We start from the raw sequence: 17,276 nt of genomic DNA on the forward strand, positions 1-17,276 counted from the left end.
ATGTATAATCCAGTCTTCCAAAACTTCATCAATGTTACTAGATTTTCTTGTTAGAGCTTAACTACCTCCTGATACTTCCATCCATACTGCCCTTGAAAAAGCACAATGAAATAAGATATGCATTGTGCTTTCTTCATGTTGATTACACAAAGCGCACATCATATTTATATACCCACATTGTCTTTGTAATCTGGATCTAGTAGGAAAAATATCATTTAAACATTTCCAGAAGAAATGTTTAACTCTTGGCCAAGTGTTGATTTTCCAGAATTTCTTTCATTTTATGTTGGATCCTTGTATGAGGACTGAGAACTGCCTTGAGCCTAAACTATCTTCAAAAAGTTTCTTGTAAGCAGATTTGAAAGTAAAATTTCCATTTTTGTTTAGCTTCCAGATCAACTTATCAGTTGCATAAGCTGATAATCTCATTTTTAGAATCAATTCTGCAGTGTGTTGATCAAAAATGTGGTTTACCAGATCAGCATTCCATTCCATGCCATCTGAAAGAAAGAGCTCACTGACCCAGACAAAATTTTCATTGTCTGCAGCTTCTTGTCTTGGAGTTGGTGGTACATCCATGCCTATAATCCAGACATTTAACCAAATCTTTATATGAGAACCATCACCAACACTCCAACAACTGTGTTTTTTAATGAAATCCATGTTTTTCTGTAGTCCTTTCCAATCCCAAGAGCCGTTCTTCTTTGTTGTAGCATGTAACATACTAGTACTTGGGAAGTATTTTGCTGCCATACATTTAACCTACACTTCATCTGAATTTATACAAATTCTCCAGGAAGCTCTTATGAGAAGAGCTTTACTCAAGATATTTAAATATTTGATTCCTTGTCCTCCAACATCCTTATGCAAGTTCAGATCCTTCCATGAAGTAATATAAGTACCCCCTTTGTCTTCAAAACCCCACCAGAAGTCCCTCTGCAATGCACTATACTCATTTATGATATCTTTAGGAATCTGGAAGCATCTCATATTGTAAGAATGAATGGTATTAGTGACAGTGTTCATCATTAATGATTTACTGCATTGTGCCATAGTTTTGCTTCTTTAAATTGATAACCTATTCTTCACCTTATCAAGCAGATGTGGGAAGCAATATGTCTTACTCTTCCCAATCAATAGTGGCATACCAAGATACTTCTCTTCAGGATTCATATAGAGTACTTTCAATCTCCTAGTAAGAATTCTGCAAAATCTTGGTGGAACATTAGCACTATAGAAAAAACTATACTTTGTGAAGTTTACCATATGTCCAGAGGAAGCTCCAAATTCATCAATTATTTGAAGCAGATTGTTGACATTATGAAGATAATCACTTGCAAATATAGGTAATCATATGCAAAAAACAAGTGTGAAATAGAAGGATCAGCTGGTGCAATTTTGATGCCTTCAATCTTGTTGTTCTGTTCAGCTTAAGCAATTGCCTAGAGAATGCCTCCATAGATATAATAAAAAGATATGGAGACAAGGGATCTCCTTGTCTAATGCCTCTTGAAGGTTTATAAGCAGTTGTTTGAGGGTGGAAATGGTTTCTGCTGATTTTGGTAATTTCGGGTGTGTGGGTGAAAAACGAATAAACCCTAAACAATATACTGCAAGGGAGTACTTTAGATTCGAGAGATCAATCTGTACAAATCCATCCTAAACCAAGAAATGGTCGTTCCAGACTTGCTTAGGTCACAAAGTGAATGAGAAAGGGTTGGTTTTGGGGAGGGAAGCGAAGCAAGTGTTGAGACCAGAATAGTTGATTCTGGAAGAGTAGTTGTTTTACGACTTGTATCAGAAAGTGGGAAGCTAACAGATGGAAAGCTAGCAAATGTTTTCTGAGTGTTGTATGCTCCTGACCTGAACTTGTTGTCTGTGCATCCCATAATGTGTCCCTCAACTTCTTCAGATTAAACTTCTTGCTTAGACGACCATCCTTCATCTCAAGAACAGACTTCGTCTCAACCTGATTTCAACCGAACAATTTCTGGCTCAATTTGTAAATGTCCTTGAAAGGAAACTTATTATCGAATCCCTCAGTGACTGCTTTTCCATCAACCTGGAGGCCTAGAATTTGTTGAGCATCATCGGGAGTTATCGCCATCTCACCAAATGGGAATAACAATGTATCAGTCTCTCCGTAGAACCTCTCACAGATTGCAGATACGGTAACTTTATCATGATTAATATTCGAACTCTCCACCGCAGGCCACAACCCGAAGTTCTTGACAATCACTTTCACCTCCTCACATTCCTTGTAAAGATCCCAAGTATTAGTCATTGAACACGAAGCTTGGCGCCTCATGAGACTGATGGCATGCTTGCGATCCTAAATGCCAAAAAAATAAAATGAAAATAAATACAAACATTTGATGCAAATTTAATATAGTTACACACTTGAATAAAGAACAAAAACGAATTGAGATTACTTACGATAGTATTATGGATCGCACATGCCCATGAGTCTTTGTATCCAAAAAGAACTTTTCCACTATCTTCCGGGGTCCCCTTTGGAGGCTCACCTGGTTTCAATCTAACCATCAACAGGTGGGGAGGAATGTGAGAATCATCTAGTTTAGTGATCACCCTCTTCCTTGTTCTGGTTTCGGTTGAAGCTGAAGCTTCGGTGGGTTGAAAAATAGCTAGAGTTTGTTCTCCATCTCCATATCCATCTCCATCTTCTTCTTCTTCTTCTTCAACAATTTCATCTTGGATATTCTTACCTTTATCTCCATTACCATCATCATTACCTCCTCCAACATCAGGCATATCTTGATCACCATCATCATTATTATTGTTACCTCCTCCATCAGCCGGAGTGCTTTCATCAACATCATCACTATCACCTCTTCTACCAGATGGAATTGATTGGTCTTCATCTGAAGTCTCGTCTAAATCACTGGGTTCAGATGGCGGTTCAGAATCATTCGTTATACGGATCTTTGTCATTCACGGCACAACGTATGTCCCTCGATGTGTTAAAGTCAAGAATTTATCACCAACACGAGGAGGTCTTGAAGGAGGACTAAGGGCTTTCAGAGCTTTCTTCTTTGCCTTCTCCAACCTGAACAAGAACAATTAAGAAAAAAACATTACATGTCGGCAGGGTCAACATATATAACCTATCCGGCGGAACAACAGCCGGAAAGTTAGATATCTAAATTACATGCCGGTTAAAGAGCGGCCGGCAGGGTATCATTAAAATAGCCTGCAGGCTCATAACACATATAAGCACAGTAGAAACAAGGATTTTTCACATTACAGGTCGGCAAGGTCCATAACCTATACATCGACGGTGGCCAAACCGTCGGCATGGTTTTATATAAATACCATTCCGGTTTTAAAAATTCAAGGCATCAGGAACCAATATATTCAAACCAAGTAGCCGGCAGGGTAAAAAATAATAACATGTCGGCTTCATTAAAAAACTGACGCCGGCAAGGTCTACATTTGAATAACCTGCCAGCTCTGCTAGTAGCAGTTGTAGACACTAAACAACCGACAAGTTCTTCAACCAAAGAGCCTGTCGGCCAAACCCTAACTATGAAAAACCGGCAAGGTCGATAACATAGTACCTTGCCGGCGTCGCAACTGCCAATTCACAATTTTGATTTTTCTAACCTAATTTGACATGCAAACATGAAGTTGAAGTACTAGAGTGAGTTTAAGTATGCCTTTACTTTCTTAATCACACCATTTCTCGTGTTTCAGCGCCTGCAAATTCTTCTTTTTCAACCGTTTTTTTCTTCTCTTTTTGTTGAACTAGTTTTGCAAATTCGGGATTGTATTCATTGCACTTTCTATTTGTTTGTTTCATCGTACTAGTCCTAGGTGGTGGCAGATCCATTGATGAAGATTAATCGGAGTTTTCGAATCGACTATTTTAACGAATTGATCGACAAGTTTTTGTGGTGGTGGGAGTGATGAAGCCGGTAGGGTTGTGGAGGAGAAGAAGAAGATGAAATGAAAAAAATAAATAAATCTGATCTAGGATAATAAATTTTTAAAGGATAATGATAGTTTTATAACTTACCATTAGGACTCTCCCTAAAACCCTCAAAAAAGAGCGGCTTTAAAATCTGGGTATACCCAATCAAGCCAGGTTTATTATAACTGAAGTTGTAAGCCAAACTCGGTATAAAAAACTTCCATATTCGAACATGAAGATGACATGCTTATCTTAATGGATGTTTATCAGATTTTATCCAACTCCAGTTTTGAGCCTGGATTATCCTCGATCATTTGAATGGTGGTTGCTCAAGGTATGGAGGGAGAGAGAGAGGGTAAAACAATGGCGGCTCTGCGGCCACGTTCTAGGCAATGGACAGCTAAGGTACGGGGCGGTAGTTCTTCTAACTCAAAAAGTTTGCGTTCGACGGATGTCTCTGATCCTTCACTCGTTGTGCCTATTCGGTAATTGTATCTAATTTTTTCAACGATTATCTAATCGATCCTGGCTGGGGTTTTAAGAACCCTAATTGAGTTATAAATTGCGATTTTTTTCTTGGATTTTGAAGCCCCCCGTCTGCTATTTATTTGTTGATCCATCCCTCGTTTAGTAGATATTCCCACTTCTTTTAACTGTTATACACATTTTTCTTTTATTACGATAATGGAATCTGTGCTGGGGTTGCTGCTGTTAGTTTCTAGGTTTTATTTTGCAGCTCATATCTACGAAATGCTTGATTTAACTTACAATGCTTTTGTCTTTGCCATGTTTGATTACCTTGTTGTACACATGTCCAATCCATCTTAAACACTTCCATTTGCTTTAAAATGCTTCAGAAACTGCCCGGTTTTGATGGGTATTTCAATTTAAAGCTCCCATTCCCATGCTGGACAATGTCGATCCTGCATATGGTAATGATTTTTGTTTCCAGTTAAGGAAGGGGGTAAAAGAAATGTAGAAAAGAGCATAGTTTTCTGTACATCACATAGTAGGAATAAGATGTTAGTAAATTGGAGACCCGTAAACATTGCTCCGTGTACATCTCAATAGTTACCTGCAAAGTAAGTTTGAAATTCGCCATTGTTATCGATTCTTTCAACGTAATTTAAATCAGGTACAGTGATTTTTGTTAGGCTTTTTTTAGGAAAATCCCAACTAGGATGACCCAACTCATATTGTAAACTTGTTTGATGCAATAGGTATCTAGAAGATTAGTAAAAATACAATGGTGCTGATAAAGAATCTTTCATATAAAATAATCAAAACCTAACATAAGCAAATGGAAGCTTTGCTTGTTTGTTATCTTTCTCGTGCTCATTTACCTTTTATATATGTAGTATGTTTATGCTTTACGGCCAACTTGGGCGCTACCAATTAGTCATCTTTGTTGGATTTTGAGTGATTTCCTGTTGGAAATCTCTCAACACCCAAGTAGGGGTTGTGATTTCCGAAAAGAATCTTAAACTTGGACATGGTCGGCTGGTTATTGGCACATCTCTTTCTCACAAACTCAATAGAATGCTTTAGATTTGCTCAAACTTTTTGGTGACTTTGGTCTTGATCTTGGCTGTTTCAGGTCTAATGCTAAACCCAAGTTCACAACTAAAGACCGCCATGATTATGTGAGGCCATATGCAATGGATGCCATAAGTGTCTATAACGAACGAGCAGTCAGTTTTCTTCTGAATCTTTATTGCTTTTCTTGAATTCAATCTCCATTTTTGTGGGATTCCCTTAATCTTTCTTTTTTGTTCTGTTGCCTTGGCCTAAATTTCGTAGGGTACAAAATATGAGCTGGTGGAGCCTGGTAACATTACAACTGTGCTTCTTTCGAGACGCCGTCTTCACCATATCGACTTCACGGCTAAAAAGACTGATGTTGCTGATGCTCCAGTGGAGATGTTTTTTGCTGAACTGATAACTCTCAACAAGGTTCGCTCCGTCGAGTGCTGCAGATGCATGGGGCCAAAAAAATCAATTTCTGGTTTGTATTTTACATGTAGATGTGGACTCGTTCATCTCTTACTGCTAGTGTTAGGTGCATTGTTTTGCTTGCTAATTGATTTGTTTGTCAATCGGAGATCACTATTATGATCTATGACTGCTTGTGTTGGCAACTCTATAAATTCGTCTTGCAGGAGATTAAAACAATGGATGCTGTTATTGTATGGATTACAATGTTCAGCATCCCAGGGGTGGAGGATTCATGGATGGCAGTACTGGATTATTCACTGGTGAATGAAAACTATAATTCCTTGGCCTGATGGCAGTGAATTTTAATGAACACAACTGGGTCAGTTGTGTGTGTTTGAAACTTAATTTAGAGTAGGACTATGTTTGAGCATGCGTAGTTTGCCTTTCAATAGTTGTCTAATGAAAATCTGGCCTGTACTGGTGGTGATATCGTGACATATTTAAAAGTTTGTGAGCATCTTAAGATGACATAATACTATGGTTTGACTTTTTTTACACCCCTATGTGGGCTAATGTCTGTCTTGCATCTTTTGGTTGCTTTATTCCCTGCCCCAATGAAAGTAGTAGTTATTTTTGTTTTGCTTTTGCTTTTGAGTCCTAAAGAAATGAATAAGGAAGTAGACTATTGGTACATTTTCCTGGTTTCTCCTTATCTGTCCTGCTGTCTCATGGACTCGGACCTGTTCCCTGGCTGCTTTGGTTAGAGTGTGCAGCTCTGCATCCCCTTGTCGTCGTTCCTGGTCTTTTATATATCCCATAAGGTGCTACAGAGCCATATTACCCTTTCGTTGTTAAAACTTACATAGTGTTAGTCAATCTGATCATACTTCCTATGTATTCCTGTATTCCTAAAAGTAGATGTTTGTATTCCTGAAAGGCCCATCCTGCAAACAGGGTCTAAAACCAGATATGCACGTTTAGTCCCAAATATGTTGGGCTTTATGCTTGGTTGGTCCCTCTTAGTCCCAGTACCGGTACGAGTTAGTCCGTCTGTCCGTCTATAAACGGTTCGATCTAAACTTTTTTTTAGGGCAAAAATACTTTTGAGCGTCCTCAAAATCACATCAATTTTTGTGTTGCTCATGGAACAGAACCTTCGGCTACGCATGCTCTATCAGTCAAAGCAAACAATCATTACTTAATAAAAATCCATAAATCAAAATTTTTTTGGGGCAAAAATACTTTTGAGCGTCCTCAAAATCACATCAATTTTTTAAAGAACCTTCAGCTACGCATGCTCTATCAGTCAAAGCAAATTCTATCAGTCAAAGCAAATAATCATTGCTTAACAAAAATCCAAAAATCCTTAAGTCAACTTTTTGTTAAAATTTAGGAACGACACCAAACAATCTACTTAGTCGGCATATTCTCATTCACTACAGGAGAAAGTACCCTATTATGAATCCAATTGTTGTGGACGAGTTTGAACTCAAGCATACTAAAATTCATATATAAGTGACAAAGTTGTACTCATATTCGCACTATGAATATATCCGGCATCAAACAAATCATATGGATGGAGTAAAAAGATTAATTTAGAGATAGATGGTTGTCATGTTGATTAAGGTTAATAGTGTTTCCCATACCTGTATGAAGGTCACTACCAGAATGAATCTTATCCTAATGAGATACTGGCCTAAACTGTAATACCAACACAACTGATATATTCAAGGGGCCCCAGCGGTCGATAATCCTAATTCTAGATCAACTTGGTTGTTCGGTTTATTTATTGAATAATAATAATTTCTTTTTCTTATTTTTTTTCGATTGGTCGGATTTTTTTTATTTTTTATTTTTTTTGTGTATCTCAATCACTCTACTCATCTTAACGTCGATAACAATTCGATGTTGGTGCATCACCAATTCACTTAGAGAAACAAAAAATTTGTAAAAATAAAAACAGAAAGTAATAAGATGACTCTGAGATACGATGAAACTACCATGTTAATTGTAACACCTGTCCTTTTATGAATAGACTTTATGTTTGGGTTACTCAACTCTTACAACTAAGATGTTGCCATCCACTTAGATTGGTTATGTTATCATGAATTGGCACAAGTTTATAGGCTATGAAGTTTCAAAATACAAAAAAAAAAGTTTATTCCTTACCCCCAAACTTAAATCTGACATTGTCCTCAATGTTCTAAAGATGAAATTAAAACCATGAACAAGGAGAAACTGTTACCACTTGAAGAAAAGGAGTTAATAAAGGATATCACCGTGTCACATGAGCATGGGTTACCTCCCAAGAAATGCTAAGTTTAAAGTGTCCAGCCAGACATTGAATACCACAAAATGGCTAGTCGCCTTTCAAATCATATATCAATAGTCGAAACAATTGCGGGTCATCAAACCAAATAAAGCTGACACAATTATGAGACAACTGCACTGTATTAGCAAAATGGACAAATAGATCACAACCCGATCTAAAATTTCTTACAAGACAACATATATTTTTTTTTATTTCTTTGATTGATTGTGATAGTGTTCTTTGTCATGTACGCTGGGTATTCTAGCGGGTCAAAAAAAATTCTTAATAGAAATCAATGTTAAGTACTGTAAAGCATTAAATATAATTGTCATTCTAAATATTAACTTGCCTATAATTGTTGTAATGCCTTTTGTTTCTTGTTGGAACCTATTCCTGATTATGCATTCTTTTTGGTGTTTCAATTTCATTGGGACGATCACTATGAATCTCACAAGGTGTCTTCCATTCATATTTTTTTGTTTTGTTTTTTTTCTTACGACGTGCTCTTTGTGCCAAATATCGCGGCTGAATTAGATTAAAAGATATACATATTACTATGATTGGTAGAGATATGAGTCATGGTGGTAGAGCTCGAGTCCTGACTGTTCAATTCAGCGAAGCCGTGGAAGTGAAATAAATCAAAGAAGTTTGAGAAATCGTTCTACCCAGAATATAGTGATAGAAAATTTTATTCCAAATCTAGTATTAGATACCCAAGTACGTGTAGGTGATGAAGTCATTGACATGGATATAACTCCTAGAGGTTTGTATATCAATTTCCAATTGACATTATGACTCCTAGTGGCGGCTTGAATATTGAAGCAATTAGGCAATCTAATTTTTTTTTTACCTCAAATGCCTCAACCACATCATCATTCCACGTGTTTCAACCTCACATTTTTCAAGATTTCCATCATGTTCCCCTCTACAAGAGTGATCCCATTACTTTTCGAGGTTATGGCAATTCTGAAAAGACTCAAATACCAAGTCAGTTTCAAACCGCCTTAATTACTGACCAATTGGATTTTTAATGGTGAAGAAGGAGATGGTCAGGAAAATGAGTAGTTTATGAATGTAATTTAATTTAAATATTTATAATGTAATCTTTTTGTTTTTAATAATGAAAAATATCTTTAAATTAATCGTCAAATCGAACTAGTTTTACATTAGTTTTAAAAACGCTATTGCATTACATAACACTTAATCAAAATTAAACTCCTGCACATGAATCATGTATAGTTGATAGCATTCATCATGCTTAAACTGTCTTATGTGTCTTCAACAAATTTCATATCAGCTTTAATGTTTAGTTCGTCGATGGACAACCCAGGATGATCCCCCTTAATCATTCACAAAATTTGCGGATACTATCTCATATCGTTATTGATAAAGCAAAATCTTTGTTGAAGGCTTCCATTTGTTCTACTTGGATTTACATGACCTAACGGCATAAACCTTTGAAACACAATATCCCATGAATTAAAAGTAGTTAAATGGTAATATATATTGCTTGCAACTGATATCCAACATCGAATTAGATAAACATCTTCTTCTCGAGTAAAGCAATCACTATGCATGTTGAAATGAATTTGAAGTTGAGATGGTGTGAGTTGAAATGATTTTGAAGTTGAGATGGTGTGAGTTAAAATGATTTGAAATGATAGTTTTTCTAGGCTTAATTTGGACAAGTAAGGTCTGATATACTGCGCAAGGCGCAAAGCCCTAACTTTCGCAAACTATTCAGGGTAATTGATTGAATTCTATATGTTGACACAGGGTTCTTTTAAGTTCATTTCCAGAGAGCAACATGCTTTCTGATTGAATACCTTATGCAAAGACCTTATCCTTGATACTTGGAAATTCGTGCTATTCTGCTGCGAGTGAACACAAATTGTCATGCCGTATCAACATTAAGGGTTCAGCCGGGGAACATAGCATAGAAAGCATTCAAAGAAACTTATATTAATTGAATATATGCAAGGTGCCGAAATTTACAGAATATCTGGGACTGTTGCTACGTGCACCATTCTGGGTAAATTTCATGAGAGGATGTTGAGTTGCTCAATTAGTGTGCCAGTGAAGAGGTTAAACACTCATCACTTTTACATGGCTCTGTCTCTATATAGAGTGGCGGCCTATTAAATGCAGGGTTTTACAATTTTGGCCCTGAATTTAAAAACCACCATCCACATTAGTATTATTAGTTTTAGATTTGTGATTGACTAACGGTTGTTGAACTTTGATTGCACTTAGTTCGTTTATTCTTCAGAATCTTCTCTTTTGATATAAGATTCACTCAAACCAGATAGAAGTGTCGACGAGATCTTTAGAATTGTTTGTATATCTAAAGACGTCTTGTGATAATCCATTGTTAACAGACTCCGTTCTGTGCGTGATTGATCACAAGAGATTCAAATTGTGGTGTGCAGGTGTTTATTAAAAATTTAAGAAGATTTTAAGGTTTGAAGATTTCTTATTTGGGTTCATAATCTTTGGTGTGCACAAATCTTGATCGCTTGAGATCCAACTATAATCGGTTTATCTTTGATAGATTTAATTGGTTAGTTGCGTAGATCGGCATCATTATATAATATCTTTATAGATCCTATTTTTGATTGCAAAATCTAAACTCGGCTACTTTAGAGGTTTTTGGATAGATAGATCTAAATCCGACAAAGGAGTTTATTGGATTAAACAGAATATCCTTTGTCTAACTCATACCACTGAGATTGAATAGAGTCGTTACCGAACATATTTGTTGTTCCTTTACTGTTTGGAATATAAACCAAAGGAATTTTTCCAGTGCGTGCACTTATTGAATGCCGGAAGTGCTGGGATACTGAAGAAACTAGGTGAACTATAGGTTTAGTTGCTTGGTCTCATCCTAATGCTTGATTTTTAACTTATACTGTTACCAATTGCTTGATTTTACATTGTCGTGGTATCCATCTTAAACAATTCTTTGAGTATTGCTATTTTGGTTGGGAGCCTAATTGACACATAACATTAAAACATGGAAAAATACTAAACTTCTCCATAGCCGCCAGGATTGCTATTTTTTCCAGGTGCTCCTGTCATGTAGGTTGAGTAAAGTAGGTTATAGTTTCGTGTATTTACTTCTTCGTTATGTTTTCCAAGACATGTGCAGTTGAACTCATATGTACATAGTATTTTATAGGAGTGTTTTTTGATTTGGAATTTTGTGTTCGAATATGAATTCAATGTCTTGGTGAAAGCTTGTTTATGAACATAGAACAAGTAGGGGTTGTGATTTCCGAAGAGAATCTGGAACTTGGACACGGTTAATCTCCTTGTCACAAACTCAACTGAGCTCAAACTTGAGTGGTTTTGGTTTTAATCTTGGCTGTTTCAGGTTTAAAGCTAAGTTCGCAAATAAAGACTGTCGTGATTATGTGAGGCCATATGCAATGGATGCCATAAGTGTCTATAACGAACGAGCAGTCAGTTTTCTTCTGAATCTTTATTGCTTTTCTTGAATTCAATCTCCATTTTTGTGGGATTCCATTAATCTTTCTTTTTTGTTGTGTTGCCTTGGCCTAAATTTCATAGATAGACACATTTTTGTGTCTAAATTGTCCTCAATGTCTCCATTGTTGGTACTCGAATTCGTACTTATTGTGTTATTTTATGTTTTTGTAGATGTTTTTGGAAAAATAAGCTCTTGCGGCGAAATTGGCTCGAAAAGTGGTGTTTTACACCCCAGGGTAGAGTACTAAAGACACCCCAGAAATGCGCCGGAGGAACCCAGAAAAAATGTTGGAAACACCCTAGAAACATTACTTAAGACACCCCAAAGGACATGTGATATTCGGACTCCAGCAACGGATAAGGGACTACCACTGGATAAGGGTGACCTTCTTCTCCATGCAAATTTCATTTTTGGCGGGAAAGTCTGGTTCTTCCCTGACATATTTTTAGTTCATCATTTGGGCAGGATAGAAGGATATTCAATGGATGATATCCATGGGGATGACTTTACGGAGCGTAACAGGCCTGGTATGGGCTTTGGAATCAGCTAAAATTGGTTGTATAGTCGACGGGAAGAATCAGGGGAATACATGGCTGGAAAAAGAAAACCACGGGATTACAGGAATTTCAGACGTGTACTCACGTGTTTATATAGAGTTGGGATACTGAAGATGCGTGGAGAAGTTAAACAAGGTGATTTTTCAGCTGTAAAACGCGCGAGGAGCTAAAACAGGAAAGAAAATATCCGAAAATATTTTCGTTCACTGTCGAGAATTTGTGAAGTTATGGAGGAGATTCGATGTTGTTTCGGGTATAAATGGAGTCCTTGGAGGTCAGAGAAGAAAGTAGAGAGTTTTGGGAGAAGTTTAGAGCAACACAGAATCGAGAATTAATTTCCAGAAAAAATATATTTCTGCTGCTGTTGTAGAGGAAGAACACGAAGAATAGACTCTTTAAGACAGTCATTCACGCTACAGTGAAAACGACACATAGCCGAGGGTCGCAGAAGCAACAGCGACAGAACACCTTGTATCGTTCTTTCCTGTTTGTAACGCTTATAAACGTTACAAATCCGGTTTTATTGTATTTCTCATATTCTCATCATTTGTAAACCATTTTTGAGCATCAATGAAATTCTTTAAGAGGTTTTCCAACATGATGAGCGGCTAATTCTCTCACAACCAAGGAAATGAGGAAGCTATTTACGCATGAATGATTGGTAATTATTTATTTTCTCTAATTTATAATTTATAATTCACTCAATCACTGTTTTTGCGGAGTTTTTAATTGCTTGCAAAAATTTTCTTCATTAGTTGTGATTCAATTAAATAGGTTATGCTTTGTTTAGATAATCTATGCTTAGGGGATACAATTAATTTTTGAGAATTTTCCAGATTATTTGTGAATTAAGAAATAAGAGTCTTAAAAGATAATCAGAGTTTTGGATTGTTTACCATAATTTATTCATGTGTAATAGTGAAATCAGTGTCTTGGTTATTTTCTAATATCTTGAAATAAATTTTGCAATAAGTTTTGCTTGTTTTTAAATTTTTATTAAATCTAAAATTCATTGCCTTCACAAGTCTTAAACAACCTTTTTATCACTTTCTACAACAACTTTGAAATACCATCAAATTTTTGGCGCCGCCGACGCGGACTTGTTTTTAGGCTAGAGTTTTTAGAATTTTTTTAGAATTTTTTTTTATTTGTTGTTATTTATTATTTGTTCTTCTTTACCTTTTTGGGTGTTTGTCTTTTCCTTTCAGATTTTGGAGTTTGGAGCGAAAAAAATTGCCAAAGCTTTTGGTGAATACTAAAGATTTGGAGTAAAAGCAAAGAGAAAGGAGCGAAAGAAAAGAAGAAGAAAAATTAATTAAAAAAAAGAGAGAGAGATATTCTATTTAGTTTTTAATTTTTTTAGATTTCTTTTTTCTTTTGCACTTTTTTTTTTGGACTTTGGACTGGACATTTGGACTTTAATTTTTTAAACCCTACGGAAGGGTAATTAAATATACACTATTTGCAGGGAAGGAAGACGATTACGATATCGTCTCGGCCCCTCGGGTTCGTACATGACATAGGAGTCGTGGCCCGAGTCGACTACATCGGTTCTTCCCCCTTCTGGTACGGGAGGTAGGTTTTTCGAAACACCCGTAAATCCCCTGTCAGCGGGTTTACTGTCTTCGTTAAGGTGCATATATGTTGAGATTTGAATACAGACTTTAATTGCATAGTAAAGGGAAAGGCATGGCCATATAAGATAAGGGTTCGGATTTCATCACCGTTCTCTTCTTGCCCGCTTTAGGAAAACGAAACCAAACGCGAAACTAAGCCTAAAATTTTGACTAGAAAGAGACATATAGGGTAACGAGCTTAATAGGAAAGTCGTTCGAAAAATATTGGTTACTCTTTTGAGCATACTTTGAAGTTCATGATGGTTTCTGCGAGTTGAATGCGTGACTGCGCCGCCTTATAATACCGGTGAGACCTTGGGTATCAAAGCTCCTCGTAGCTTCCCTCGTCTCAATTCAACTTACTTAAACTCAGATTGATTCCAGAGAGGTTTGATCAGATTGTAACGAATTCCTTTTCGAAAGATTAGAAGCTGGTCTAGAAACAATCTTAGTGGAGCCATCATGCTTTTTGTTTGCTAGAAATCTTTAGGTTTGTTTTGGTGGAGTCAGCCTGTTGTGTGTTTGCTTAGAACCCCCTTCCTTTAGTGTATGCCTGAAAGGGCTTGGAAAAGAAATACTTTTGGCCGTTTGAATAGTGACGAACCTAGTAGTTCTTCTTGTGGAAGCAGGGAGCTCGAAGACTCTTCTTTTGAGAGCCCTGTTTTTGGAAACTTCAGTTTTGAGAATCTATCTCTTCGTGAGGAAAGTACCCCTAGTACTTCTTTTGTGCCAACAATGGCAACTTTGAAAGATTACATGTTCCCAACTAGGTCCACCCGAGCCTCGTGTATTAAATTGCCAACCACTACGGCTAATTTCGAGATAAAACCTAGTATTCGTCAGATGATCCCTATATTCTAAGGAAAAGATGATGAGAACCCTTATTTTCATATTAGGCACTTTGAGGAAATCTGTGGGATAATTAGAATAAAAGACCTTACTGATGAAGTATTGAAACTTAAGATATTTCCCTTTTCTTTGAGGGATAAAGCCAAGACCTGGCTGAACAACCTACCATCTGAATCCATAGAAACATGGCAGGAACTTATTGCTGCTTTCTATATGAAGTTCTACCCTAAGCATAAAACTGCAGCTGTTAGGAAGAAAATTAGTGCTAGTGTGCAACAAGAGGGAGAGTCTCTTTATAGGTTTTTAGAGAGATTCAATGGTCTCCTATCCCAGTGTCCTCACCATGGATTTGATAAGATGAAACTTGTAGAGATTATTTATGATGGTTTAGACTATTCGACCAAAGCCGTGGTCGAGTCTATGTGCGCTGGTGAATTCACTAGAAAAAGTGTTGATGATGCTTTTACATTCTTAGGAGCTATCGCTGAAAAATCCCAACAGTGGGAGTCTTGTGTTAAACCCCTTAAAAGACTCTTGGTCAATAGAAGTAGCACCAATATGGTAGATACAAGCTCCGGGTCAGATGCTAAGTTTGTTGTTCTGTGTAGAAGGTTAGAAACTTTGGAAATGGGTCAGCCTAAAAATAGATCCCTTGTTGAACCTAATAGAGCCTCTCAAGTCTCTAGTTGTGGAATAGATCCCGATAACTCATTTTGGGAAGGTCAGGTTAGTGAAGAGCAAGTCCATGATGTCTATAACAATGCTAGGTTTGAGAACCGTCAGAAGTTTGACCCATACTCAGAGACCTACAATCCTGGTTGGAGAAACCATCCTAATTTTTCTTGGTCTAAGGGCCAGAATCAAGGTCAGTCTAGTAATTCTCAGCCTCCCCCAGGTTTTGGTTATGCTAAGAACTCTTCAGGACAAGCCAATTTCCAGAACCCTTCTGAGAATAGAATGACTAGCTTAGAGGAATCTCTTAGTATATTAAAAAAGAGCCAGGATATGCTATCACAAAGCCAACAAATGATAATAAAGATCCAGGTTAATTTTCAAGAGGAAACCAATCAGAATTTTAAGAATAATTCTCGGTCTCTTGCTAAATTAGAACTTCAAGTCGGTCAAATAACTAAGTTTCTTAGTGAGAGAGAAGATGGAAGGTTCCCTAGTCATACTGATCCTAATCCCAAAGGAGAGAAATCGTACAATCATGTGAATTCTGTTACAACCCTTAGGAGTGGAAAGAAAGTTGACAATAAGGTTGCCATGCCTGACAGTGAACATGCTATAGTTCACCCTTCTGAGCCTGAAAATGAGGAGACTGATAGAGTCTCTAAAGAGACCAATGAGGGTCCTATTGAGCCCGAATTTGTTCCCAGAGCCCCGTTCCCCCATCTGCTAGTTCCAACTAAGAGGGAGTCCAACTTTAATGATATATTGGAGGTTTTTAAGCAAGTTACTATCAACCTCCCATTGTTAGATGCTATTAAGCAAATTATCGCTTATGCCAAGTTTCTGAAGGATATGTGTACGCGAAAGCGAAAACTTAATGTCCATAAGAAAGCCTTTCTAGCCAGCCATGTGAGTTCCATTATTCAGAATACCACTACTCCTAAGTACAAAGACCCAGGGTTCCCTACCATTTCTTGCACAATAGGTAAATATCGTGTTGGTAAAGTTTTGCTTGACTTAGGAGCCAATGTGAATTTACTTTCATACCATGTATACCTTAAGCTAGGACTTGGTGAGATGAAACCTACCCAGATGACACTTCAGTTAGCTGATAGGTCCGTTAAAATTACTCACGGTGTGATCGAGGATGTTCTTATTGAGGTCGACAAGTTTATTTGTCCAGTGGATTTTGTTATCCTAGATACCCAACCTGTCCCTGACCCAGAAAACCAAATACCAGTGATTTTAGGTCGCCCGTTTCTATCTACATCCAATGCGATCATTAATTGTCGAAATGGTATTATGAATTTGTCTTTTGGTAATATGACTATTGACCTGAACATCTTTAATATTAGTAAGCTACCCTCTGAACTAGATGACTCGAGCACAGAAGAAGTGAACATGATAGGAACATTAGTCAAGGAGTCATTACCAGACACTTTGTTAGAAGATCCATTAGAGAAATGCCTAGATCACTTTGGGATTGATTTTGATGATGATGATGTGATTAATGAGGTGAATACGTTGTTAGATTCAACCCCTTTGATAGACACTAGTAATGGCTGAAAACCTAAGTTCGAACCTCTAACCGTTTCTAAGTCTACCCTAGTTCCTTTGTTAGAAGAGCCTCCTAAGTTGGACCTAAAACCATTGCCAGATACCCTGAAGTATGTGTTTTTAGGCCCGTCTGAGACTTTACCTGTAATTGTTGCTTCCGACTTGGATAGTGATCAGGAAAGTAGGCTAGTAACCGTCCTTCAAAACAACAAGGAAGCTTTAGGGTGGACCATAGCAGACATTAAGGGTATAAGTCCTACAGTTTGTATGCATCAGATTTATTTAGAGGAAGATACCAAACCTTCTAGGGAGATGCAAGGTAGACTGAACCCTAATATGAAAGAAGTAGTTCGAACCG

The 17,276-nt window shown here is 37.2% G+C and overlaps 1 protein-coding gene across 2 annotated transcripts; it reads left to right on the top strand.

The window, feature by feature from the left end:
• Positions 1–4,096: 4,096 nt before the first annotated feature.
• LOC113271651 lies at positions 4,097–6,454 on the top strand. 2 transcript variants are annotated; one of them, XM_026521549.1, is made up of 4 exons: positions 4,099–4,416; positions 5,529–5,622; positions 5,732–5,936; positions 6,091–6,454. In XM_026521549.1, the coding sequence occupies exons 1-4, from the start codon at positions 4,250–4,252 to the stop codon at positions 6,096–6,098; spliced, it is 474 nt and encodes a 157-aa protein (XP_026377334.1). In that variant the 5' UTR covers positions 4,099–4,249; the 3' UTR covers positions 6,099–6,454. The 2 variants fall into 2 exon arrangements, with proteins under 2 accessions (XP_026377332.1, XP_026377334.1); XM_026521547.1 differs by having other exon boundaries at positions 4,097–4,416; positions 5,732–6,454.
• The last annotated feature ends 10,822 nt before the right edge of the window (positions 6,455–17,276 follow it).

Source organism: Papaver somniferum, chromosome 4 (assembly GCF_003573695.1).
Source record: "Papaver somniferum cultivar HN1 chromosome 4, ASM357369v1, whole genome shotgun sequence".
NCBI lineage: Eukaryota > Viridiplantae > Streptophyta > Magnoliopsida > Ranunculales > Papaveraceae > Papaver > Papaver somniferum.